At 37.6% G+C, this 26,624-nt stretch overlaps 1 protein-coding gene across 2 annotated transcripts; it reads right to left on the minus strand.

Moving 5' to 3' along the window:
- Positions 1 to 237: 237 nt before the first annotated feature.
- LOC109088513 (serine/threonine-protein phosphatase 2A 56 kDa regulatory subunit epsilon isoform-like) lies at positions 238 to 25,793 on the minus strand. Of its 2 annotated transcripts, XM_042737371.1 has the most exons (15): positions 25,634 to 25,793; positions 25,435 to 25,499; positions 21,597 to 21,757; positions 10,484 to 10,680; positions 9,338 to 9,439; positions 8,631 to 8,723; positions 8,396 to 8,526; positions 8,254 to 8,313; positions 7,522 to 7,630; positions 7,371 to 7,424; positions 7,236 to 7,286; positions 6,966 to 7,085; positions 4,447 to 4,574; positions 2,421 to 2,522; positions 238 to 2,306 (listed from the first exon to the last, which is right to left on the minus strand). In XM_042737371.1, the coding sequence occupies exons 3-15, from the start codon at positions 21,751 to 21,753 to the stop codon at positions 2,207 to 2,209; spliced, it is 1,404 nt and encodes a 467-aa protein (XP_042593305.1). In that variant the 5' UTR covers positions 21,754 to 21,757; positions 25,435 to 25,499; positions 25,634 to 25,793; the 3' UTR covers positions 238 to 2,206. The 2 variants fall into 2 exon arrangements, with proteins under 2 accessions (XP_042593305.1, XP_042593306.1); XM_042737372.1 differs by lacking the exons at positions 21,597 to 21,757; positions 25,435 to 25,499; positions 25,634 to 25,793 and adding an exon at positions 16,437 to 17,082.
- Between the last annotated feature and the right edge of the window lie 831 nt (positions 25,794 to 26,624).

The following is a 26,624-nucleotide window of genomic DNA, read 5'->3' on the forward strand; positions in this document are numbered from 1 at the left end:
AACAAGAACGACCTGCATCTAAAGACAACATGCGCAAAGGTTGAGAAGAGTTTAAGATGCACACCCAATGGTTTCCACAAAAGCAAAAGTATTGTTAGCTGGTTTGAGAAATGTTTAATGTTGAGCTCTGCTGCACTCTTGTGGAAGAATTTGGTACTTGTGAGTAGAGGGCTGAAATTACACACAAATTACATATTGTCCTGTAAACAATAAGTCAATCACACACAAAGAAATGGGTCAGCTGAAAATGAACACACTCTTATTTATTCACCCTCTAGTCATTCCACCCTGCAGAAAAACTTTTTGAAGAATTGTTACAAAGATTTTGCAACAAAATGGTATTCATAGTGGTCAGGTGTCAAAAAAAAAAAAAAGGGTAATGACCAATTTTTGTTCTCACAGGAATTAACTAAATAATTGACTTGTGGTTGAGTGTGTAAATAACTATTCAGACTGATTCAAATAGGAGTTCACTAATAATTCATGAATCATTCTTACGGATTCAAACTGATAACACGAGTTCACCAATGAATCTTAAATCTTTTTGAGCAATTAATTACAAGAACTGGTTTATAAAAGCAATTCGTTATGCTTAGTAAGACTCATTGCGTTTGTCATTCTGATTCAGTTCAGTTTGGGACCCAACTGTTCAGAGCCGATTCACTGAAACTTAAAAGAATAAATCAGTTAACAGAACAAAGGCCATGAAAATTATTCAGTTTCAGTACTTTAGAAAACAAATCTGAACCATTTCATGATTTTCAGCTGCAATAATGCCCAAGTTATACAGACACCTCTCCTTTACACTTTCATCCGCTCACACACGCCACAAATAAGGCAAATGTGCATTTCATCTTTATCACAAAACAGGTTTAATTTAATATCTCTTTATTTTTTAAAATAATTAAACATTTGTATTTATCCGACCCTTTTTAACTTTTGTAATCATTTGATTTCTGGGGCTTTCTAAAGCACAGGTTCAATTCTGACAAAGCTCACCACAGCATCAGTCCTCCACAATCCCCCTCTCACTCCCCCCAAATCAGTAACTAAGTAAAAAAAAGGAAGAGAGAACAAATTCCACTTGGTCAAAAGAAAAAAACAAAACCAATTCCAGACAAAAAAATAAAATAAACCCATAACAAATTAGAAGTGAAACCCAAGAAAGAAAGAAAAAAAAATCCCAAGAGGTTGTGTTCAATCTTTCCTCATCATATACTGGATTCTCCTAAAGAAAAATATGCTAAATGTTCTACTAGATACAGAGTATCCAAGTACTGCATTCAGATACAGTATACAGGTACTTAACACTGTAAGAAACTCCCTCACACACTCGAATGCAGAATGTGTGTGTGCACGTGCAGTTCGATTTCTCATGACAAGCATCTCCGGTTTTGCTGCTGGAATTCTGGACACCTGCTCCGATGTGTGTGTGTGTGAGTCCCATTTACTGGTACCAGTACCGGACTGGTGCTAAAAAGTCCAAACAAGTGTACCGGGTGGCACATTTGGACAGAAAAAGAACAAAAAGGGGGGAAAAACAAGAGCTGGTGTATATTTATGACTTCCTCTTCTTTGCTGGTTACTGCATAGTGTCCTTTTGCATCTCCTCAAGATGTCTACAATCCAGACTCACTGCGTTTATCCAGATGTTAACGAATAATCAGAGGTCAAGGGTAGACTACTCTGCTTTCAGATATTCAGGACACACAGGTGGCGAATGTTGATCCAATTCAGAAACATAAAGAGGAAAAGAAAGAGCGGGGAAGAGTAAGGTACAGGGGCAGGTGAGGAAGGAGAGAGAGAATTGGGCTGGTGTTGTTCAGTAAGGATGGCAGAGGTATGTCCGATCAGTGGGATGAGATTCTCTGTTTGTTTGTTTGATTTTCTTAACAGCAGTCATTCATTTCAGTCCTACTGTCTGTTCAAAGTCCTTCCCCCTCCAGTGCCGGTTTCTCTTGTTTTCGTTTTTTGCTTATTTTAATTGTTTAATTTCCTTTTCTAGTCACGTTCTTTTTCGGCATAATATTTTTAAGGGGGGAAAAGATAAAATAAAGTTATTTACAGTGCTTTTGAAATAATGAGACTGACGAGGTGAATCTACCGTAAAGTAAGTCGCACAAATACAGAAAGGAAAAAAATGTGGCCAACGTTCCGAGCGCATGTTGGAGGCGTTGGGAAAAAGCGGTCCGGGAGAGGCGCGTCGTTAAGTGGGAATAATTCCGTCGCTCTGGAGGCTTCTCTTTAACTCCAGATCCTCCAACCTCTTCCACAGCTCCTCTCTCTCCTTCTCTTTTTTCTTCTCTCTGAGGAATGACAGAATGAACAAAAAGGCAAATAAATATGAGGTACTGTATATTTAACACTGGGTGAAACAACTACGTGTCACGAAAGTAATGAATTAAAAAAAAACAGCTCACCTCTGACGATCTGATTTGTAAGTGGACGTGAGTTCATCAAACAAAGTGCTGTTCATTTCCATGAAGGCCTTCAGAACATTATAGACTAAAGCTACTATGGCCCTGAAAGCAGAAAACGAGAACAAATTAGAATTAAGCATGATTGGACTGGAAATGATTAATCCGGTTAATGCTGGACAGTGAGGACAATGCTGTGTTGTGTATATCACATAAAAATATACTAAATCTTTACATGGAGGCTGTGATAGTACACTGCTGTTCAAATGTTTTGAGGTCAGTAATGTTTTTTAATGCTGATGCTCACCAAGGCTGCATTTATGTGATCACAAATACAGTAAAGAATCAATATCATAAAATATTATTACAATTTAAATGGGTCCTATTATCCCATTTTACATTGTCAACTTCCTTTAATGTGTAATGTTGGTGTTTGTGCATGAAAAAGATCTGCAAAGTAACAAAGCATATGAACTCCCTCAAACACTGACTGCTGTCCTGAGTTTCTTTCCAGGAATGTGCATATCACAGTATCCCTCATTTAAACAATTCCCGCCAAATGCAAATGCAAAAAATAAAGAGGAGGCGTGTGTGTGATGTTGCCATGACCAAGAGAAACTGTCCACATATCCAATTTACTGATACACATGCAATTTCTTTCCCAGCTGTTTACTTTCACACCAACAGTGGTTCAGCCGTAACATTATGAAGCAACGACAATGCTTTTTGTATAAAACAAAAATAACAACCTTATTCAACAATTTTGTCTCCTCTGTGTCACTCCACATCAGCGTAGCGCTATTTTGGCGAATCTGAATTGTGTCAGCCGCACCACAAGAATACGTTTTCTACGTTTATTTACGCTTTGATTTGAAAGAAAACAGCGCATCCTGTGTCGCAGCTGACACAAATTCGCCAAAATGGCACTACGCTGATGTGGAGTGACACCGAGGAGACAAATTGTTGAATAAAGTCGTTATTTTTGTTTTCTTCATGTCCAAAAAGTATTCTCGTCACTTCATAACGTTACGGTTGAACCACTGATGGCAGATGGACAATTCTGACGATGCTTTTCATACTTTTCTGGACCTTGACAGTATATTTTATTTAGCAGTCTATGGGACAGTCACAAGCCTCCCTGTTTTCATCCAAAATATCTTAAAATGTGTTCCCAAGATGTACAAAGCTTTTTTTTGAGTTTGGAACGACATGGGGTAAGTGATTATTGACAAAACTTTCATTTTGGGGTGGAGTATCCCTTTAATTTGTGTTCCGAAGATGAACGGAGGTCTTATGGGTTTGGAATGACATGAGGGCGAGTAATTAATGATTCGGTCTACTTGTTTCATGTGTGTTAGGGCTGGGCAATATATCTAATGATATGATCATTGTGCATCTAGTCAGTAAATCTGGTTCCATGATTACCGCTAAATCGCCAGAGCCGTAGATCACTGACAAGCTACGCAATATCGCGTTCATTATCGAAGGCGATTCATCTGCGATAATTAATGCGATATTGCGTAGCTTGTCGGTGATCTACAGCCCTGTCTTTTAAATGCCGTTCCATTTGAAAGCAGGTGATGGCGATTTAGCGGTAATCACGGAACCAGATTTACTGACTAGATGCGCATGATCATATCGTTAGATATATCGCCCCGCCCTAATGTGTGTACGCTCAGAATAAGTATTTTTTTCTTAAAAAATAATACAAATAAAAACGGACCCCAAATATTTCACCAATAGTGTATAAATTACTGTTAAACTAACATTAAATTAACTACTCCATTAAAATAAAAAAATCTGATACAAAAGCAATCCGTGCAAAAGTGTGTATTTATTTTTAATTTATACATTACATTTTATAAAATATTGTATGTGTCTTCGCAAATAGTGTCCTAAAATAGATAGGAAATTGAAGAAAAAGCAATGAATGTGACTGGGACAAAATATGCCCTATTAAACTATTTTGTAGGCTCAGAGATTGCAGTGGTACTGTTAAAAACATCAGAAGAGTATAGGCTTGACTCACGGGTTCCAGTGTTCTTTGGAGATCCGGTACAGACTTGTGAACATTATAGGAAGAATCACATTAGAGTTCTCCTCAATCAGACTCATGATGTACTCATTATTCCAGTAGTACAGAGCTCTCTCAGCCACCTGGAACACACACACACAATATGAACACTTTCTGAGCTCATAATATGATGCATAATTTATTTGTATTGTCAAGTTGAGCTTTATTGTCATTCTGCTACATGTGTGGACATACAGTGGAACGAAATGTCGTGCCTCACAGGACCACGGTACTACATAAATACAGACATACAACAATGAATTAAACAGTATAAACCTATACACAACTAACCTACTGACAAATGTTGACTATAAATATACTATATATATAAATGTTTACCTATACATAAAACTAAAAACAAAATACAGACTATACAAACGCTTCACATGATACGATACCTATACACAACTAACCTAATGACAGATTTTGAATATGAATATACTGTATATAAATGTTTACCTATACATAGACTGAAAAGGAAAAATATATAGACTATACGAATACTTCACATAATACTGTACATGTGCAAAGAGAAACATTGTCAAGCAGCTGGCTGGGGAATAGTGCAAGATGATTTGTAGTGGACGAGCATGTAAACATATTTGAGTCTTTTGTGTGATTATGTACACACAGCAGTGTGTGTGAAAAGTGTCTAGGGCACAAAAAATAATGAAGAGACTGTGGGAGGGATGGGTGGGGTCCTTCACGATACTGTTGGCTTTGCTGGAGCATCGTGTAAGGAAAATGTCCAGGATGGAGGGGAGAGGGGCACCGATGATCTTTGCAGCTGTATTCACTGTCCGCTGGAGGGTCTTGCGGTCTGCTGCACTACAGTTCCCGTAACAGACAGTGATGCAGCTGGTCAGCACGCTCTCTATGGTTCCTCTGTAGAATGTGGTGAGGATGGGTTGAGGAAGACTTGCTCTTTTCAGCCGGCGGAGAAAGTGTAGCCACTGTTGTGCCTTCTTGGAGAGTGACATGGTGTTGGTGGTCCTGGTGAGATCCTCTGTGATGTGCACCCCCAAGAATTTAGTGCTGCTGACTCTCTCCACAGTCGAGCTGTCGATGGTCAGTGGGGGGTGGTCAACCGAGTTTCTCTTTAAGTCCATCACAACCTCCTTTGTCTTCTCTACACTGAGGGACAGGTTGTTAGTGCCACACCATTCAGCCAGTGGTGCCACTTCCTCTCTGTAGTGCGCTTCATCGCTGTTGCTGATGAGACCTACCACAGTTGTGTCATTCGCAAACTTGATGATGTGGTTAGAGCTGAAATTGGCAGTGCAGTCGTGGGTCAGCAGCGTGAAGAGCAGTGGGCTGAGCACACAGCCTTGTGGGGCACCTGTGCTCAGTGTGGTAGTGCTCGAGTTGTTGTGGCTGTCACGAACTGACTGAGGTCTTCCGGTTAGAAAGTCCAGGATCCAATTACAGAGAGAATTGTTGAGGCCCAGCAGGTTTAGTTTCTTAATGAGCTGTTGTGGGATTATTGTGTTGAATGCTGAGCTGAAGTCAATGAACAGCATTCTGACATAGGAGTCTTTATTTTCTAGGTGGGTAAGAGCCAGCTGGAGGGTGGAGGAAATTGCATCGTCTGCAGATCGGTTTGGACGTTATGCAAACTGGAGCGGATCGAGTGTGTTAGGGAGGCTGGTTTTTATGTTCCTAACCTCTCAAAGCACTTCATCATGATTAGAGTCAGCACTATGGGACGGTAGTCGTTTAAACAGGACACAGTTGATTTCTTTGGTACCAGTATGATGGTTGTAGATTTGAGACATGTGGGGACGAGTGCCTGGCTCAGCGAGGTGTTGAAGATATCTGTTAGGACATCTGTCAGCTGTGCAGCACAGTCTTTCAGTACACGGCCAGGTATGTCGTCAGGACCCGGAGCCTTGCGTGGGTTAATCCTAGATAGGGTCTTCCTTACATCGACTGGAGACAGACAGAGCACCTGGTCGTTGGGAGGTATGGGCAGGTGTGTCATTCTGCATTTCAAATTGCGAATAAAAGTGGTTGAGTGCATCCGCGAGTGACGTGTCATTATCACAGGCCTGTGGCAGAGGCTTGAGGTTCGGCTTCAGCAGCAGACAGAGGCCTCTTAGCTTCTCAGTAGTCTCCGGCGAAAACAATTTCCAAAAGGCTCTGTTGATCATAGATGTGTTTCCGGGTGTTTATCTGATGATTTTGCGATAAGGTGAGACTGTTCGAAGACGAGGAAACGAAACTAACAGACATAAAAACACAGTTTTTGGGACCCGGAGTAGCCGCTGCATCTGACCGCACCACCATCTTGGTTTCATTGTCAATTGCTGCATGCATTTAAAAGCTGATTCCTTTCAAATGCAAAACTGTGGTAAGAATCGGCCTGTCCTCAAATATGGGGGCTTCAAGATTCAAAAAAAATTGTTTATTCTGGCTGCATAACTACAATTGGACCGGTTTAATTAAGTCTTGAACTAGAGTGGATTTGTGCAGACCTGAAAATGAGGGCTGGAGACACATTTGGAGATCTGTTTGAAGAGAGGCTCCTGGATCTTCACAAACTGCGTAGGCTCAATCACATCCAGAATCTCCTCCAACTCTCCTAGGTACATGACCTACACAACACATCAATGCAGATAATCAGAGAAGCGGATACAGAACATCAGTGAATGCATCCTAAAGCGTCATCAACACTGCCCTGAAATCATGACTGATCAACCGCATGCTGTGAATTAGCTCTATTCAGGAGACCGCATCCATCTCACCTCTTTCTGACTGCAGGTTTTAGGCCAGAATTTCAGCAGACCTCTGATAACCTGTTAGAGGGAGAAAAAAAAAACAGGACTGATGAAATAAATGGACAAAAAATAAAGTGATGATTAATGAAAAACTACACTTACCGGTTCTGTTAATGCAGGGTCTTTCTCTAGGAACTGTACAATACAATATGCCAGCTGCAAAAACAACAGTAATGTCACTGACAGGATTAACACTGCAGGAAGTGAACACACAAAGGACTCATCTGAATGTTTTCACACAAACGGGCAATACCTGTGCATGGAAAAGTGAAAGGCTTCTGACGGTGTGAAGAGGAATCAAAACTTTCACCAGAAACTGTTTGTGCTCGGCCTTCAGTGGCAGAGCGAAGCCATTGATGATGCTGACAGGAGACAAACACAACTTTCATGAACAGCATTCTGAGATTGCTAAACGTTGAATTTATTGCTACAGTCGGAACAATGCAAAACTCATCAAGGGCTTCCTGGTAATATAATCATATTTCATGGAAACTGTGGTAAAACCTCTAGTTCTGAGGTTTTATAAGCAAGAACCACAAATGCTGCAGCGGATAATCTTCAGTGAATTTGAATTAATCGCGATTAATCTCATCCAAAATTTTAAAAATAAGTTTTTGTTTACATAATATATGCATGTGTATTGTGTATATTTATTATGTATATATAAATACACACACGCATGCATATATTTCAGAAAAATATCTTAGGTTTATATATTAGATATATTTATATGCAATATAAATTACATGAATATAAATATACATGTAAATATTTTCAAAATATATACTGTATGTGTGTATTTATATATACATAATAAATATACACAGTACACACGCATATATTATGTAAAAAAACCTTTTATTTTGGACGCGATAAATCATTTGACAGCACTATATATATATATATTTCACACACATAAATGGCCATCTATATAAGCTTAGCAGTTAAGAAAATTACATTGTGACCTTAAACAAATACAACTCACCTTCCCAAAATCTCCAACAATTCTGCGACTCCATTGAAGTGCTCAGTTTCATAAACAAAACTAAGAACAAGAAAGACAGAGATGAATGCTTGCGCTTTATTTGTGCATTTGCAAATATTATGTAAACTGTCATATCCCTCACCGTAGAAAAATATTATTAATCTGTTTTCGTATAAAAGCTCTTAGTCCCAGGAATTTTCCATAGATTCTGTGTAAGACTGTCTTCAGGTAATCTCTCTCCCGCGGGTCCTCGCTGTCAAACAACTCCAGCAGCTGACAGGACAACAGATGGACACAGCACACAAAAAAGATGATGAGCAAACAAACACTAGTGAAAAACGAAGGGATTGAGGAGATTTTTAAAAGAACATCCTCACCTGTAAGACAAATTTCTGGTCTATGTACTTTTTGGCAATGCTGGGTTGAAACTCCTGGCTCTCCAAAAAACGAATGAAGAACTCGTACACCAGCTGAGAAGAGAAAAGAATGAGAAAGTTATTATTTGGAGGAGTTCTTTGAACCCAGCATGCAAAGAAAGGTAAAAGGTCAAAGGTCATGATTCAGTTGAGGTCACAGTCACAGGACACACTGCTACTGCCACCAGGGGTCGTTGCCATTATAACAGGTCGGAAAAAAAGACAAGTATCACACGTCTGGGAATGTGGCTTTCATTATTGGACTCTTTTTAGATGAAGTAGATGAAAGCAGGGATTAATAACGAAACAAAAGAGAAGTTTTACCAGGGAGATTCTCCTTGAGATATGCATCTCATTTCTAAAGGAGTCCTGGAAGCATACAGTGAGTACACACACACAGAGAGGGTCAGAGTGTGTGTACAAACCCTCGAAAATACACACACACACACACACACACACACACACACACACACACACACACACACACACACACACACACACACACAGAAACATGCTGAAACAAATAAAACAGACAGGAGCTCTACAAAAGGAAAGAGGGACCAGAGTACACAACAATATTATCAAGAACCTCTACTGCACGCACACACACACACACACACACACACACACACACACACACACACACACACACACACACACACACACACCTGTAAATGTGGCCATGAGGCCTCTAGAGTGGGTTCATCCTCCTCTGGGTCAAACTCGTTACTGTCACTGGGTGGAAGAGTTCGGAATATATTATAGGACACCTGAAAAAAAAAAAAAAAAAGATGTAATATAACCATAAAAATTGCTGAATCAAATATTACAGGCCATTCAGTGACTGTCTGAAAACAAGCTTGCTTGAAATTTCAAGCTCTAATCAGATTGACTTTATTCAACTTCTTGGAATAAGGGTGCACAGGTTTGTAATGTATCACTCAACCTGGCTGAAGCGTGTGTATTTGTGTATGTTTGAAAGCCATTTTAGGTGAACATTATTTTCGATTTATTTTTGCATAAAATGCATGTTCATTTAATTTGTGCACTTTTGTGTATTGGTACGTCTCTTTAGCAATTATTAATTGCATTGGTTATATCAGCAATTTATTACATTGGGCATCTTCATCATTAAATACTACCATATCAGTCAACCATAATTTAAAAAGCTATTCAGTGTTTCAAGGCACTTACTGTCTTTAAAATAATCCTAATTTACTGCTTTTGAACGAATGAAAAATTCTGACAAAAGAAAGTTCAGACACTAGAAAAATCAACGGAATAAGCTATAAATTAATTGAGTTTTTTTTTTAAAGACATTAATGCTTTTATTTAGGAGGAATGCATGAAATTTATCAAAAGTGACATTAAAGACATTTATAATGTTACAGAAGATTTCTGTATTAAATTAATAAAATCTTTTGAACTTTGTTCATGGAAAATCCTTAAAGTTCGCAAAAAAAAAAAGAAAAGAAAGAAAAAATTAATAAGAAATGCTTCTTGATCGGCAAATCAGCATATTATAATGATTTCTGAAGGATCCCGTGACACTGAAGACTGGAGTAAAGGCTGCTGAAAATTCAGCTTTGCAATCACAGAAATAAATTGCATTTTTAAAATACATTCAAAGTTTTTTTTAATTGTAATAATAAACCACAATATTATTGTTGCTAATAAAAAGAGTTTGTAATTACTGAAAGAGTTGATTACTGAAAAGAGTTGATTACTGAAAAACAAATTCACATTATACCATTTAGAAAATTTATGAATCCTGCTGCCCACATTTAGTTGACTCTATGTGTGTTTTAACTCACCATTTTGACGACCTCTGGGTAGGCCTGTTCTGTGAGGTATCCTCGGCTGACTGTGACATAATCGACAAGCTCGTTGAGGGTTGAACGCTTGTATTCTTTCATCTTCAGGTCTGACAGAGTGTCCATGAAATCAAAAACAGCACAACACTGCTGAAGTTTCTTCAGGAACAACTCCGGCTGCTCCTGAGCAGAGACGTCTGTGCACAAACAAACATAGATACATATGAGAAAAAGTTCAAAAATACCTTGCTGAAACTACACTTTGTGATGGGTGTGCTCACAAAAGGACTTAAATAGGAGGTTCAGGGTGTACTTCCATATATACAAACACCATCTGACTCGGATACAACCTGAGAGAAAAACTAATAATGGGATTCATTTTAGTAGAGTGTAAAGTCAATAAACACATGCCAAACTAGACAAAAGATCCCATATCTCTCTTAATTTACAGGAAAGATTTGAGGATATAAAGATCACACTAGGTCATTCATCAGACATCACAACAGGCAGTTTTCCATTATCCATGAACTGCAAAGAACTTGGATATGTAAACTAATCAGTGGGCAGCACAGGAAAGGGCAAGAAACCTAAACTTCCCAGAGTTCAAATTCAGAACCAATTTACTGACTTAACTGCATACATGATGGCAGAACGCTGATTTAGAAGCAAATCTATGATGTGGACCAACTAATTTGGTTCACCCAACAGATAGCCTTTAAACAATCACCATCATAATATCATTGACAATAAAAACACCCAATTAAATTGTTTGAGGAGCAATTTCTTTCCCTGAGTTGATGTATCTCCTATTGAACAGGTAGCTGGGGTTTGACGAAACTTTTAAAAAAAGTTTGGTTTTAACAACTCTTCATACAGTTCAGTTTTGAATTCACAACCAAACTAAGCAAATTATACACTTAAAAAATACATTTCAATCACTTTGGAACTAGGGCTGGGCCAAAATAGTGTCACTATTTTTCATGAAAAAAAAAAAATTCAATTTAAATGGTTAGTTTACCCAAAAATTAAAATTAGCCCATGTTTTACTCACCCTCAAGGCATCTTAGGTGTCTATGACTTTCTTCTTTCAGACGAATCCAATCAGATTTATATAAAAAATTCTCCCTGCTCTTCCAAGCTTTACAATGGCATGGGTGGGTGTTTTTGTTCAACAGTCTTAAAGTAGTCAAATAAAGGGCATCCATCCATATTAAAGTGAAAGAAAGGTGTTTATAAATGTTTTAAATATGATATTTTTCTTACAAAAACACATTAATTTTCTATAGGAGGCCTTTATTCACCCCCCGGAGCTGTGTGAGGTACGTTTTAATATGGATGGATGCACTTTATTTGACTACTTTTGGACTGTTGAACAAAAACACCCGTCCATGCCATTATAAAGCTTGGAAAAGCAAGGAAAATTTTTTAAAGGGGTCATATGACGTGATTTAAATTTTTCTTTTCTCTTTGGAGTGTTACAAGCTCTTGATCTGTAAAGTTGCAAAGACTAAAGTCTCAAATCCAAAGAGATATTCTTTATAAAAGTTAAGAGTCAACCACATCTACCTAAAACGGCTCATTCTAACATGCCCCAACATGTCTACGCCACTTTGTGGGAAGATTTGCATAACACCGCCCAAATGTTCACGGCAAAGAAAGAAGGCGTAACTTTTATTCTCCCTGTTGCCGCCATCACCATGTCGTTGAGATCCTGTGTGTCTCCTTGTGAAAGCATAACTACTTTGTTTGGCCTTCCAAAAGAGGACACAACTAGAAACCAGTGGATAAGTTGTATATACAACACTGTTCCAGAACAGTTTAACCCAAATATTCATACGCATTTTACGGAGGACAAGGACTGTCTCCTGTGAGAGTAGCCTACAATGCCGGTGTCTGTTTCTATAAAGTAAGGCAGTTCCAACTTTGCAAGGACAGTCTGGCGCTTCCAGCTCACAGTCTGTAAGTATATTTACATATTTAAAGAATTTGCCACTGAGGATACAAACGCGAGTTTTGAGCAGTGTAGTAGCATTTGTTGTTTGTCGTTTCTCCAATCACAACAATGCGCATGCAAACGCTCGCTCCTCATTGTGGAAGCGCCGCCGCAGATGATCTGAAAAACAAACAAGCTGCAGTTTAGCGATCTAAATGAAAGCATCATTCAGCCGGTCTATGTTCTGAAAAAATACTTATCCGAGGTTCAATTATTTCCCCCAGTTGCACAGTATAAATTGTGAATTGCATGCACTAAAAAAAGTTGACAGAATGCACTTTCTGTACTTTTTTTGCACTACTTGAGTTACATATACATGTGTTCATTTAATAAAAAGCGGTAAGTGATTAAAGCGGCAAAGATTTTGACAATATCGAGATATAATTTTATAGATAAAATATATATATCGCCCAGCACTACTTGAGGCTGAGTAAAACATGGACTAACTTTCATTTTTGGGAGAACTAACCCTTTAAAGCCTCGATATACTTCAAACAAAGTTCATTTCGTTCTTCGTTTGGGGGGTAAAAAGAAGTTTGAAAAGGCTGAGTGATGGTATACTGTTTCAGAACTCCAGCGCTGCTGGAGGCGGGGTGTAGATTAATGTAAATGTGTCGCGTTTGGAATGATATTCTCAATATTCAGCGTCTCCAAAACATGACGGTGGAGGCAACAGTGAGAATCAAAGCTTATGCCTTCTTTGTTTGCATGAACATTTGGGCGGCGTTATGCAAATCTTCCCTCATCGTGACGTAAATGTGGGGGAGTGTTTAAACGAGGCGTTTTAGAAGGGCGTGGACAAGTCTTAACTTTTATAAAGAATATCTCTTTGGGTTCGAGACTTTAGTCTTTGCAACTATAGGGATCTTATCTATTCACAAACAGCTTGTAACACTCCAAAGAGAAAGGAAAACTTGAAATCGCATCATATGACCCCTTTAATTGCTCCTTTGAACAATTACGTAATTGTGGCATCCATAATTGTAATTGTGATTAGAAATTTGATTAATTATGCAGCCATACTGTACAGGCTGCAAGAAGCAGTCTCAGTTCTCAATGCAGTTCTGCCATTTTGATATCATGAAGTCTTTAACATAAATAAAGCAAATTACTTCTTGCAAATGATGCACTAAGCTGCAATTCTAAACCGTTGTGATTCAGTATTACAGGTCACAACCCTCACGGAAAGATGCAGAATCACAACATCCAAGGAATCCAACTTATCCTATGAAACTATGACTTGAACATCCGAAAGGTCAGAATACAAGACACAACAGAGCAGTCATGACAGAGCAAAACAACACTTCTACAGTAAAGGGCATGCAGATGAACATCTAGACAAAAGACATCCGTACCATTGCTTAAGTTAGACACACTGACAGTGACAGTCATTTTGGCTTAAACCGCATAAACACATTGCATTACACCAAATACACAAAATAATGTTCTTCATCATATAACGGCATATGACCCATTTAATATAACTCAGATAGTTTTCGTCTGAAAGAAGAAAGTCATATACACCTAGGATGCCTTGAATCATTTATGTTGTTGATAATGCAACTGAGAGAGTTTAATGTGCACTTCTCGTACTGTATTTTGTTTAGCTCTTATGGTGATTTTTTTTTGGAGTGAAAAAGGACGCAATAAACTTAAAACATCAGTAAAATTTTGGCCATCATTCAGATGAGGTCCTCTACACTTATGAAAGTTACAAAAGTTATTTAGTCAAGAATAGCGTGCAATCTTTTTTCTTTTGTTATTTGATTAGCATTAAAGTGCAGACAGCAGCGCTAGGATTATGCAACAGACATTATACAGTAGAGTCAATACTTTTTCTAAAAATTATATCGTTGGTTAAGTATAGGCGACTGTATATAAATTGAAAACCCTTTCAAATGCGCGCTCTCATTTTACTTTCACTTTTGAGATTTGCGATCACAAGGACTCTATGGAGCGGCAGTACTTACCACACATTTGACAAGATTAGATGTTTGTCATTGGTGCTCGGGACCTGCAAATCATTCGCCATCGTCCTATCAGAGATTCTACTCTGTGTATGTGGTAAGTGAACTTTCATGTACTGTAATGCAACAGGTTACTGCTAGCAAGTGGCTAACCTTTTAGTGGCTCTGTAGAATGTGTTATTTGTTTCACGTTTCGGGCACACCCCTAACCCCGCCCCCCGATGTCATCATCCATCACGATGTTTCACTGTAGACATCATCCGATGACAATTTGGTAGACATCGCCCAACCCTATTATACAGCTCAGTGCCTTCACGCAGTTAATTAATAAACCATCGGTTTGTTATATTGGCCTTTTCCTTATATAGCCGATATGACAATGGTTGTGAATTGAGGAATATCAGCCAATAAATATCGGCGGCCAATACATCGGTGCATCCCTAGTCTGAAGTGTTATAAACTAAACAGAAGGTCTGCAGCGAGGTCTTCTGTTCTGAGATATTAAAGATAAACAGATCTCCAAGGTGCAGTGGCACATTCATATATGGTGATGGCTTGTGCCTCGTGCTGCTTCACAAACCTGGGTGGGGAAAACCCCACTTCAATGGAACGGTGGTCTTGGATTACTTTAAAGAGGCTGTTTGTGTGTGGTTTTAAATGCACACAGAGAGAGAGAGTACTGGTTACAAATTTGTGTCTAGTTACTTACACAGACATAGTGCATGTGCAAGAGTGTGTGCGTGAGTTGTTCCGACAGGTGGAACTAGCAGGTGACTTTCACAGAGCCAGAGACTGAGAAAGAAATGTACTGTATGCATTTAACGCAAACACACACACACACACACAAGCAAAGACAGTTCCCTGAATCTAAAGAGAAGGCTTTTTTCACTTGGGCTTTAAATCTTATGTATGCAAAGTTACAAAAAAGTTGACTTTGTTGTAGAGATGCAGATAGTAAAATTCTGTCCATTAAAAAAAGCTAAAAGTTTCCTCACGTTATTGCTGAGAACTGCTAAATGGCAGATTTATATTATCAAAACAAATAAAACAAAAACTCAATAGTTGATAGATGTTATTTAGGCATCACAACAATATAATGTACAGTACAGAAAACAAAGCATATTCATTTTGTGGTCTGCTATGTATTAAAATTCACTATTTTTAAAAAATTACCTTTAATAAGACTTTTCTAGCAAAGGAAATAAGGTAAAAACAATGCAAGAACAGAGAAAATAAGCACACAATTAAATATGCAATATCAGCCCATAAATCCAAACTTGACCAATACTATGAAAAAAAAGAAAGGATCTATTATGATGGATAAAGCACTAATAAATCTTGACTGGGACTTACCAAATTAGTTTTACAATTGGAAGAAGAACTGTACAACTAGAAAACGTGCAGCATTTTGGGCGGCATATTCATTTTCGAGTGCAGTCAGAAAGAGCAACACAGTGTTTTTTTTTTTTTTTTGCAGTGACGCTGCAGCTGGCATGAAACTTCTAAGTAGCAGTTCAGGAAAAATTTTTTTAACAAACACTTAAGAATAAAAATGCAATAAAACAGAATGGTTTTCTTTGCAATTAATGCACTAATGTAAACATAAAACATGTCTCGTAACATGCAACATCAGAAACCACCAAGCCGATTTCCTCCAAATTACATTCTAAATGGTCACATAAACATGAAACGCAACAATGAACTAATGCTGAACATACTGAACTCGCATCTGCAAAAGTGACAAGTCATGTTTGTTAGCCAACTAATGGGCAATGACAGAGCGTTCTGCACTCATACCATCGTTTAAGATCAGCATCTGACTGAACAAACAGAACCTTTTGCTCCACTTGGCCTCCTGATCTCACACATGTCCACATACGGTCAGAACCAGCCCCTAAAACACCAAACAACACGAAAGACAAAGCGCTAATAGACAGACATCTACAAAATGACAAAAATACACCATGACCACCCGCTCTTCCCTTTCACTCACTCAGACAGGTCTCTCTCTCTTTCTCTGAATTTCTTCCTACGTTGTTAGCTCCAGGGAACCGGTAGTGAGTTGGAAGTTAAAGTATTCGAAAAAGTGAATCAAACATGACTGTTTGTAAGCCTTGTGTGTGTGTTATGTGTACGCTGTATGGTGCACAGAGCTGCACCTCCGCAGAGGAACCCATGAGATCAGGTGTCGGATGGCTGAGCTGAGCCCACGGAAACACGGACGGGCTCTGTGTCTAATGTGCTATTTTCTGCCTTCCTCATTTAAACTCAAGCCAGCAAGGTCAGAGGCACAGCGCAGATCCCAGAGAGGAGGGGCAGGAGTTTACGATGAGCTGGAAATTTATCTAAGGTGGCCAGAACACATGGCTTAATAAGAGCCTGGTAATACTAGGAACACACCACACTGACCAAAACTCTAAGCATCTATATTAATAAACATCTTCCAATTAAATGTCTCTTTCAAGATTTTATTTCTCATTTTTACTAGCCTTCCAGAACCAGTCGGCAACTTGTTGGCATGTCAGTGTTTTCCTTGTGTAAAATGACATGTTGTGCAGCATCAGCAGTCTGACATCCAGCTGGAGAGTGTGTCCCACGCAGATGAGATACAGAAGCTCACATCTCTCTGTTGATGCTGCTTGTGTTGCCACGTCCCACTCACCTATAGTTTCTCTCTGCCTCTAGACAACACTTTTTCTGTTTTAAGGTTCTCAGACAGTTTGTACACTACTGCTCAAAAGTAACAGTAAAATACATTCATAATCTCACTAAATATTCAAATAAGTGCTGTTCTTTTGAACGGTATTAATATAATAAATATATTAAGTAGAACTATTGTTCATAAGAATTGATATGAAATGTTTCATGACCTCCAAATCAGCATAAGAGAATGATTTCTAAAGGATCATTTGACACAGGAGTAAAGTTGCTGAAAATTCAGCTTTGCCATCATAAGAATAAATTACATTTTAGAATATATTATAATACAAAATAATTATTTTTAATTTGTAATGATATTTCACAATATTAACAGAATTTCTAATCAAATTATTGAAGCCTTGGTGGGCAAATAAAAACTTACCAACACCAAGTGTTTGAATGTTAGTGACAGTGTATCGAGTGCATCTGAAGCCATGAATTGACTAGTCATGAATTATTTTCTATAAAGGTTCAGTGTTAACAGCTAAAAGGAAGTGAGTGGTCTAAACCTCTGCCTTCAGGTGACACACCACTAAACACACCATTAAAGTCTATTTAGGAAAGCAAAGTGATTCTACAGTGCCCTCTATTGGCAACTGGGTTCCATGGCGTTTGATACTTCTGTCCAGTAAATATCCATGACATTATAAATGTTATGCTGTAGTCTGACTTGCTCTCTCTCTCTGCCCCCTTTATGATCAATTTCACTGTTCACTAAAGGGATGATTTACTGTGTCATTTTCTCACCCTCATGTCATTCCAAACCTGAATGACTTTCTTCTATGGAACATGAAAGAAGCTCTTTTCGGAAATGTCTCTTTTGGTCAACAACGCATTCAAAGTCATTTGGTTTTAATGTGAAATACAAATTATGAAAAAGCAAGCAGTTGTCAACATATTCTTCCTCGTGCTTTCGAGACTACAATTTTTGCTAATTCGACAACACCTTATCTAGTTTTTAAATATGCCCTGTTTGTTTTTTTTGTTTGTTTTTTTTGGTGTCTGTGTTCTGTTTTGCTTGTGGTTTCTATTCTGTATATTTTTTTTCTGTCTGTTTTTTCTTTTGTTACTTGTATACAAAATTCTAATAAAATATATAATTTAGACAACACCTTATCTAGGTTAACTAGCTAGATAACGTTATCTTGATGACAAATTAGCAGCCACAACAATACATCACATAGAAAAAGTTTCCAAGGCATAAAACAGATGTACAATTAACAGTGGCAATGCAGCACTGGCCCAAAAGGACAACTTTTCTGTCAGGTCTGAAATGCTCACACACTGGCCCTGGGCCAGCAGGCCATCTTTACTGTTGAGTCACGCTGTAACACTCTGAATACAGAAAAGTTTCAGAGAATGACTATGAATTCTTTTACCAACTTGACAATCTACAGATGAACAGCTGCTAGTTTTTTCGGGAAGAGATTTAGAAAAGTATAGCATTACATTACTTGCTCATAAATGGATCCTCTGCAGTGAATGGGTGCTGTCATAATGAGTTCAAATAACTGATTAAAATGACTCTATAGCCTATCAACTGTGTAGTGAAGCAAAAAAAAAAAAATCCATCGTAATCCATTAAATCATTAACTTCAAAATAGGACTGCTGATTTAACATGTAAATGTGGCACAAGTATTAATTGCATTAAACATATAACCATATTTAGCGCACAATGTACCTGTAGAACATCTTACATTGCATGCAGTAGTTACCAAATATGATACAGGACAATGACTCCTTGCGTGATGTAGCCTATTAGAATTCAGTTATACGCAATGAAAATTCAAGATATGAGGGAAAAGAATCCATTGGTGAGCAAGTGATAAATTTCTCGTAATTTGTTCTGAAAACAACATCATGGATAGCTTGATGGTTAGTAAATCTTAAGCAAATTTTAATTTTGGGTGAACTATTTCTTTAAACATTATATTATACATTTATACATTATTTTACAAATACACAACAGCTGCCCATGTACAAAAACAACTGTAAAAACTCATATTTTGGCTATCATGCTCATGACTAGTGCTAGGCTATGAACCTCATCTTTACTAAAACATGACTGCAATTAGCCTATCATATCACTCACACACCATTTCTGTGACCTCTGTAAGTTTTCCAAAGCCATGAAAAGAATGAAAGGAAAGAGTAAAGATATAAGGTAGCAAGTACCAAATACATGTTTCAAATAAATGTAACACCATGCTGCTGCGGTTGTTCTTTCAATAAGCAAAATTTAACGGTACAATAAATGAAATGCCAAACAAATATACAACAATAAACCTTTGTTTTTATCAAAAGTAAATCATGACACCACATAAAATATACAAAGGTGTAATAATTTATCCAGTTTAATAAAATAAATGAACACTAATAAAATAAAGTAACAAATATTTTTTCCCACATCATGCTAAAGTTTTCAGACTATGAGACATTCACACTTGCCATAAAGGACTGATTATGGAAATAGAATGGTTCTTTTGTATTGCAAACATGATACTTAATTCTGAACTGCTGCTAATCATTAATATTTTGTCTATAATATTCTGACCATTGGTGCACGTCTCACACCTAGAGTGCCTACACTTCTTCATTGCCTTGTTGTTTTGTTTAGGGGATACACGCGAGTGTCGCGACGCATGTTTACATTAATCTACACCCCGCCTCCAGCAGCGAGGGGGTGTTGGAATGTTCAGAAACTTCTTTTTGCCCCAAAACGAAGAACAAAAACGAACTTCGTTTGAAGTATTTCGGGGCCTTTAGTCCATCAATGAATAGAGCTGACCTATCTAGTCAATATCTTTAATAGTGCATCACAAGCAGAACACAGTCATTTGTTAGGCAAGGCAGTGAATGTCTGACAAGAAACAGGTGAATCTGACAACAGCCTGTTCTTTGATGAGTAAACAATTGTATTTTGCATTCATATATGATGAGAGATAAACAGACAAAGCCTCTGTGGGAGGGTGGTTTCCTCGGCAATGGGCAATCAGAAAATACAAATACTAGCTAAATCAACCTGTTTGACCACTCAACACACTGATATGGATTCAAAGGTTATTTGGTCAAACAAGTCAGTTTCTTTATAATAATAATTTAAAAAAAAGTTTGCAGCACTGAAAAAAGTTATTTTTTTATAGTTCTAATAGGGATGCACAGTTATCATTAATAATCATTAAGTATTTCTATTGATACTGTAATTTACGTTTTTTAATTTGATAATGAAATTTAACTACTGTTTTATAAGTCACATAGAAATGGACTCAAAATAGGGCTTATGATTACTTAATCACAGTAGCCATTATTTCCAATATATTCTATTAATTGTGCAGCCCTAGACACTTGTTATAAGGTGTGTGTGTGTTTTGTTTTTTTTTACTTTAAAGGAGAAAGAAGAAAAAGCAAGTCAGACCAATGGATAAATGCATGATTGCACAAACCCATGTTTTCACTCCATCACACATGCTCCACAAAAACAAGATCTTCAGACACACAACCAACTGAAATAAAACTGTAAGCCTTCGGTGAAACGGACAGATTTCTGAACTGATCTCTACTCATTTAATTTTAAGTCTGCCAGCACCAACACCACAATTCTCACGCAAGCTTTAGGGTGACAAAACATTTGATACGTCTCTGCATCTATTTGTTTTCATGTGAAGGTCTGTGTGTCTCCTATAGCAACTGAGGGTGATTCAGAAAAACATATGTATAATACAATTGAACCCACAGTATTTGCATAATGTTTACTAGCAGATAGCAGAAGATATTGCAGATCTGTACTTCATAACAAGTACAAGTCATCATCCTAAACAAGCACAGACAAGTCAAGATGTACTCTATCTAAAATTTTACAATCTAACTGAAGTTGCACAGAGCCGAGATGCATAAGCAAAATTGGTTGTTTTAAACTGCATACTACGATACTACATTTACTATCTCTGTGCAATTTGCAGCATGTGTACTGTGCATATTTTTAATTTGTAATAATACTTCATATTATGACCATTTTGTAATTCTGATCAAATAAATGCAGCATCGGTGAGCATAAGAGATTTCTTATAAAAACACTCAGACCACAAACCTTTGAACGGTAGTGTAACTAGAGGCCACAGCCACACAGAGAAATAATATCCACAATGCAATGTGGGATATGTGCCTTCCATTTACAAACACACAAACAAAAAACAAAGAATGTGTATACATGCACAATAAATATTATAACTATTAAAAAACAACTTAATCTAATAAAGCAACGAGTCTGGTTCACACATGACCTCAGAAAACTGCTACATTACTTCTGCATTCTTATTCTACTGTACAGCTTTATAGACCACTGAAGCAGACTGAATCAGAATTATATTCTACTCTGTATCAGGGACTTTCAGAGCTCAAGTGATTTCAGAGCAGAAGTGGTTATGAGAGCATTGGTAATCGTAAGTAAGTCACCTTTGAGCAGGGGAAGAGGTGTGAGTTCGATTGGTTTGCCCTGAGAGCGGAACTGTGAGGAACTCTGAGAACGTTTCTGCTTGGCTTTCCGGACAGACTTCCGGGAAAATCCGTCTACTTTATCCACTGATGGAGGCGTGGTGGATGCGGAGGACATAGCCCTGGAAAAAGAGAACGAGGTGTGTAAGACAACACATCAACACTGCAACAAATGGATCAGGGATCTAATATTGCCCCAAAATAACATGTGCATCTCTGTGGTATGTGTAAAAATATATCCTATCAATAGTCCTTGGGCACATGAGAATAACCAAATGGTTAGAATGTCAAATATAAGATCCTCAACTTTCAAAATGAATCCCCTCCCAGGATCATATGATCACAAACATTTAAAAATACTTCCTTGAAGTGACCATTGTCACCAGGCTCACTTTGCTAACAATGCTAAGGAATGGCTCATTTTTAATGGATTCATTTGCTCTGTTTTGTTTGGAAACAACCCTACATAAAGCGTCTCCAAGTTTTGACTTTGCTTTTGATCTTCATTTAAAATTACACAGAAATGCTGGGACAATACTTACCAGTCATAAACGTAACATATTTAGTTAGTGGGTTGTGTGTGTATGTTAAAGAGCCCAGATTTTGAGTAATGAATGAAAGTATATGACAGTCTAAGAAACACTACCAAATGTTTGTATAATGACTATAATCATCTTCATTTCATTTGCTATGGCTATAAACAACTGCTTGTTGGTCGTTAACATGATCACTCTGTGAAGACAAGTTTTTAGATAAATACGATTAGGGAACACAAACATATTTTGCATTATCATCTCGAGTCTAATATTTGCAAGGCACTCAGTTATTATGAACCAAAATATTTACAGGTAAACACACTCCTACTGTCACTGACACTAATCAGGCTACATAATTGCATAATAATTAATAGCGAGTTATTCCTGCAAAACAACATAGACACAAAAGAAAACATTTCTTATCTGTGAATTTAGATTCTGTAGGAACCTGGCGGGAGTGTTCTATGATGAATTAAATAATGCCAGATATTTAAGTGCGCAGTGGAAAAACAAGACAAAAGAGTATGTCAAGTTGCTGTCCAGCAGCACCGTAAACAGCCATTAGTTGCACTGAGGTCTTCAGATCAGTGATGTGTGTGTGTATTTTCATTATGTCTGTGTTTTGCAGGTCCGAGTAGCACTAAATCCAGACCTGTTTTAATGCCTTCGGACAAAGAAGTTTGCAATTCAAAAGCAACTGTAATAATAAAACAAAACACAAATGGCTATAGGAAGGAAATGTGGTGGTAAAATGAAAATTTAGGCAGGAGATGTAAATAAAGGCAGGAATGCATACTGCGATGAAAGATAAAACAGAATGAAAACAAATTCATGAGCAAAAAAACAACAACTCTATTTTGATGAAAGAAGGTGTGTAGAACACATAAGGATTCAGTTGGCCGAAAAAGTCTGGATCAGGTTTTTTCACAGGTCTACTGGTGTCAGCTTAAATTACATGCATGATATTAAAGCAGATAAACACAAAGAATTAACAGGTAGAATGAGAGAAAGAAAAAATAAAAACAACAGGCAAGGGAAGCAGAAAAGGAGAGAAAGACCACCTAAAATTTCCTCTGATCATGCTAGTGGAACTCATGAAGCTTAAATCATAGACGTAGAACTGAACTCAGTTATTTTGTGTCTTTTGAAAGAAAAAGCTGTGAGCAGACACAAATGAATTTGCACAGAAAAGTACATTTCAACTGATTATCTGAACTGGACAGTACAAAACCAGTGTGGTCTTTAATCCGTCTATTCAGAGCACTTTGATATTGCAGTTTGAGAGGTTTAAATTAGCAGACATCAAACGAGTGAGATGCTGCCAACATCTATTGATGACATCCCATAATGCTGCACTGTGAAGCCCACCACAAACAATGACATCCCCTTTCTGAGCCACTTCTCCTGTTCTCAGAAACAACAGGCCTGGCTGTATCACTACCTGTAAAAGGAATAAACCTTCTCTCTCATGTACAAGAACAATGATTGCAAGCAACAATCTCACAAGAGAACATTAACAAAACACATAAGGTCAGCAAAAATCAATAAACACAAGCAGTCTTTGTGGTTAAGACTCTTTGAGAATGTCCCAGAGCTGAGATAATTCACATTTTACCCCAAAATCAACAGAAAGAAACACAGCAATATACATAATTTGATAAAAAGAAATAAAATAAAAATAAAAAAGTTTTTAAAAAAGTGTAAAGCACATTTACACTATAAATCTCATTATCATAATGCAAAAACTGATATAAATTATTTTAAAAACATAAAATATAAATAAAAACTACGCGTTGATTAAATTAAATGCACTGCTGCATTTAAATGAATCAGTCACTTAAATCAACCTTGAAATTAACAAATGCACCAAATACTACCAACATATGTAAGATTTATATTACAACGTTTTTTACTGTAATAACAAAAAATATTATATTAATGAGAAACTAAAGGTAAAAAAGTACTTAATTGACATGAAAATAATGCATACATATTTTAATTAGTACTGTAAAAAAAAAGTTTCAACTGTGCAAAGAAATATAATGTTGGGTGAAATAGGACCAGGACATAAAAAATTTGTAAGAATGATAAGGTGAGAGCAGGAAAAAGATCCATGTTCCTTCCTCTCCTGTTATAAAGTTCTCCCTGGTTTGACATTCACATTGAGATTTCTGTATGAGACCAAGACACTGACTACAAACTTCTGCAAAAAATGAAGGATGAAATAGATAGATAGATAGATAGATAGATAGATAGATAGATAAAAACAAGCAATCTCTAATGCAGTGCAACTGAGCTAGTTTATGAGATTGTGATAGTTTATTAGATAGTGTGAGTTATTTTCGGATGTCCATGCTTTTATGAGGTCCAGCCCTGTATAAAGATCTGCAGGTATAAAAACATCCCAGGGCTTAACCACTGGATTGACTGACAAAGAAGTGAACCCAGCAACAACAATCTAGGAAACAACCATGCCCTGCCGGTAATCCAAAACACACTGCCACTGATGCCCTAGCCCTAATCTCTATAACCAGGTATTTAGAGATAACGTTTCCCATTGGTTTTGACTGAAGGTCACTCAAAAAAAAAACAACCAGTCCAACTGTAAACCACTTGTGGGGTGCATGCGTTGTTGTTGGTGATGAGATATTGGAACTGCCAAACTGCCAGGCAGCTGAAATGAACCAGACCATGGAAACAGGGCACAGAGGCACGGTGCCACTGAGCCAAAGCAAGAAGTTGGCAAAGAATAGAGGAGTAGTGATCAGAACAACTTGTATTTGGTGAGTTAGTCCGTAATGAACAGACACAGAGTTTGGAGATTCACAAGAGCAGTTTAGCACTGTGGTTCCTTCAAAAAGGACAGAAAAAAAAGTGTAAACCTACAGTCCATATGAGTGCAGATGATGCAGGTTTATGATCTACTAATAATCCAAAACATATTTACACACACACAAATAGCTGACAAAGACCTACTGCATTCCAGAACAAAAACAGATGAAGAACAAGCTTTCTTCACGGATTTTCACTCATACACCCATTCAAATGTTGCTTTACAGTCAGACGTGTGTGAGAAATGCTAAAAGTATGATTCAGTTTTTTTTCCTTTAAGGTACACAAACCCTAACAAACTCTGTATAAAAAGTGTTCTAAGACCTTAACTTCGTTTCTTCGACATATTTACTTTGGTATATGAAAAACCAAAACGTACCGGATCTCAACTTGAGCAGGATAGGCAAAAACCATTCAAATATTGAATTTACCTTGATGTTTTCGATGTGAGGAGCTGATTTGGGTGTTTTCAATCGTCTTTCCTCCTTCGAGGCCTCTTGAAGCAGCAGAAAAAGAAAAAGAAAGACACAAAATCTGTTTTTGGCCTTAAAAACTGCCAAACCCACAGCAATAATCCCATCAAACACTCAAATTTCCGATGATAGAAAATGATCCAGCTGAAATACGAACATCCCCGGGTATCTCTTTATATCCACACACCGCGCTAATATCTTCTTTTAATCCAGAAAATATGTTTTATTAGGGAATATCGGTCCCTATTTCGCCTTATTGTCAATATTACTGGGTTGAGTCCATGGCACACATAACACGGACGCGCTCTAGGCGGCTGGGCCGGGTTCGGGCCTACAATGCCACGCCATTGGTCAGTTTGAAGATTCCTCGGAACATGATTGGGCGACGTAGGTGTCAATCACCACACATGGGCGGGAAAAACCCTAAGGCTTCTCTAACGATGAATAGAGAAGTTGGGTTGAGGTGTGTGCAAGCAGGAAAGAGAGTCACCTTACTATTCTGTCTTATTGGTCTATTATTTTAATTGTTATGTACTTATTTATTTATTTATTTAAGCAGTAACCATTCTGTAGTAAAATAACAATGTTTTCGATGTGAAAAAATTATTAAATTACAATGTAGTAAACTATATAATTAATATTAAAAACTTGAACACTTTGCCAATACTAAGTTTAGTAAGAAACCATCCTTTTAAAGCTATATGTATCGTGAAAAGCTGAACAGAACTGAATAGAAAAAAATAATAATTCATAGCACTAATGCATCTTTATTCAGAATGGCGACAGTCTGGACAGGGAAAAAGAAAAGGAAATATTGAATCTCTTCAGGAATGAAGTTAAACCTGTATAAGAGCCCAACCCATATGAGGAGCGTCTCATTCCAAAGAAGAGCACACCTGGCGTGAACTATCAGCACATCACACGAGCATCAGGATCATATGGCATCTTTTACTCTCAGCTGCGGTTTCATGTATGTGTTTCAGGAAATGAGTGACGAGAGCGCGCGCGTAGGCACCCGCGTCATTGCGTACACAAGGAATGGCTGATTACGCAACAGAGACGCTCTGGGCTGTTTTTAAATGAATTTCAGTGTCGTTGCAACGATTCAGTGCCTTCTGGGCTTTGAAAGATTTGTAAAATGAAAACTA

The sequence above is a fragment of the Cyprinus carpio genome, chromosome B13 (assembly GCF_018340385.1).
Source record: "Cyprinus carpio isolate SPL01 chromosome B13, ASM1834038v1, whole genome shotgun sequence".
In the NCBI taxonomy this organism is placed as follows: Eukaryota; Metazoa; Chordata; class Actinopteri; order Cypriniformes; family Cyprinidae; genus Cyprinus; species Cyprinus carpio.

Excerpts from the sequence above, each read along its gene's own strand:
- LOC109088513 (XM_042737371.1), bottom strand. The coding sequence starts at position 21,753 with ATGTCCTCCGCATCCACCACGCCTCCATCAGTGGATAAAGTAGACGGA. Across the intron at positions 10,681-21,596 it reads ACCTCTTCCCCTGCTCAAAG|ACGTCTCTGCTCAGGAGCAG; the intron begins GTGACTTACTTA and ends GTTTGTGCACAG. Across the intron at positions 8,527-8,630 it reads ACCAGAAATTTGTCTTACAG|CTGCTGGAGTTGTTTGACAG; the intron begins GTGAGGATGTTC and ends TTGTCCTGTCAG.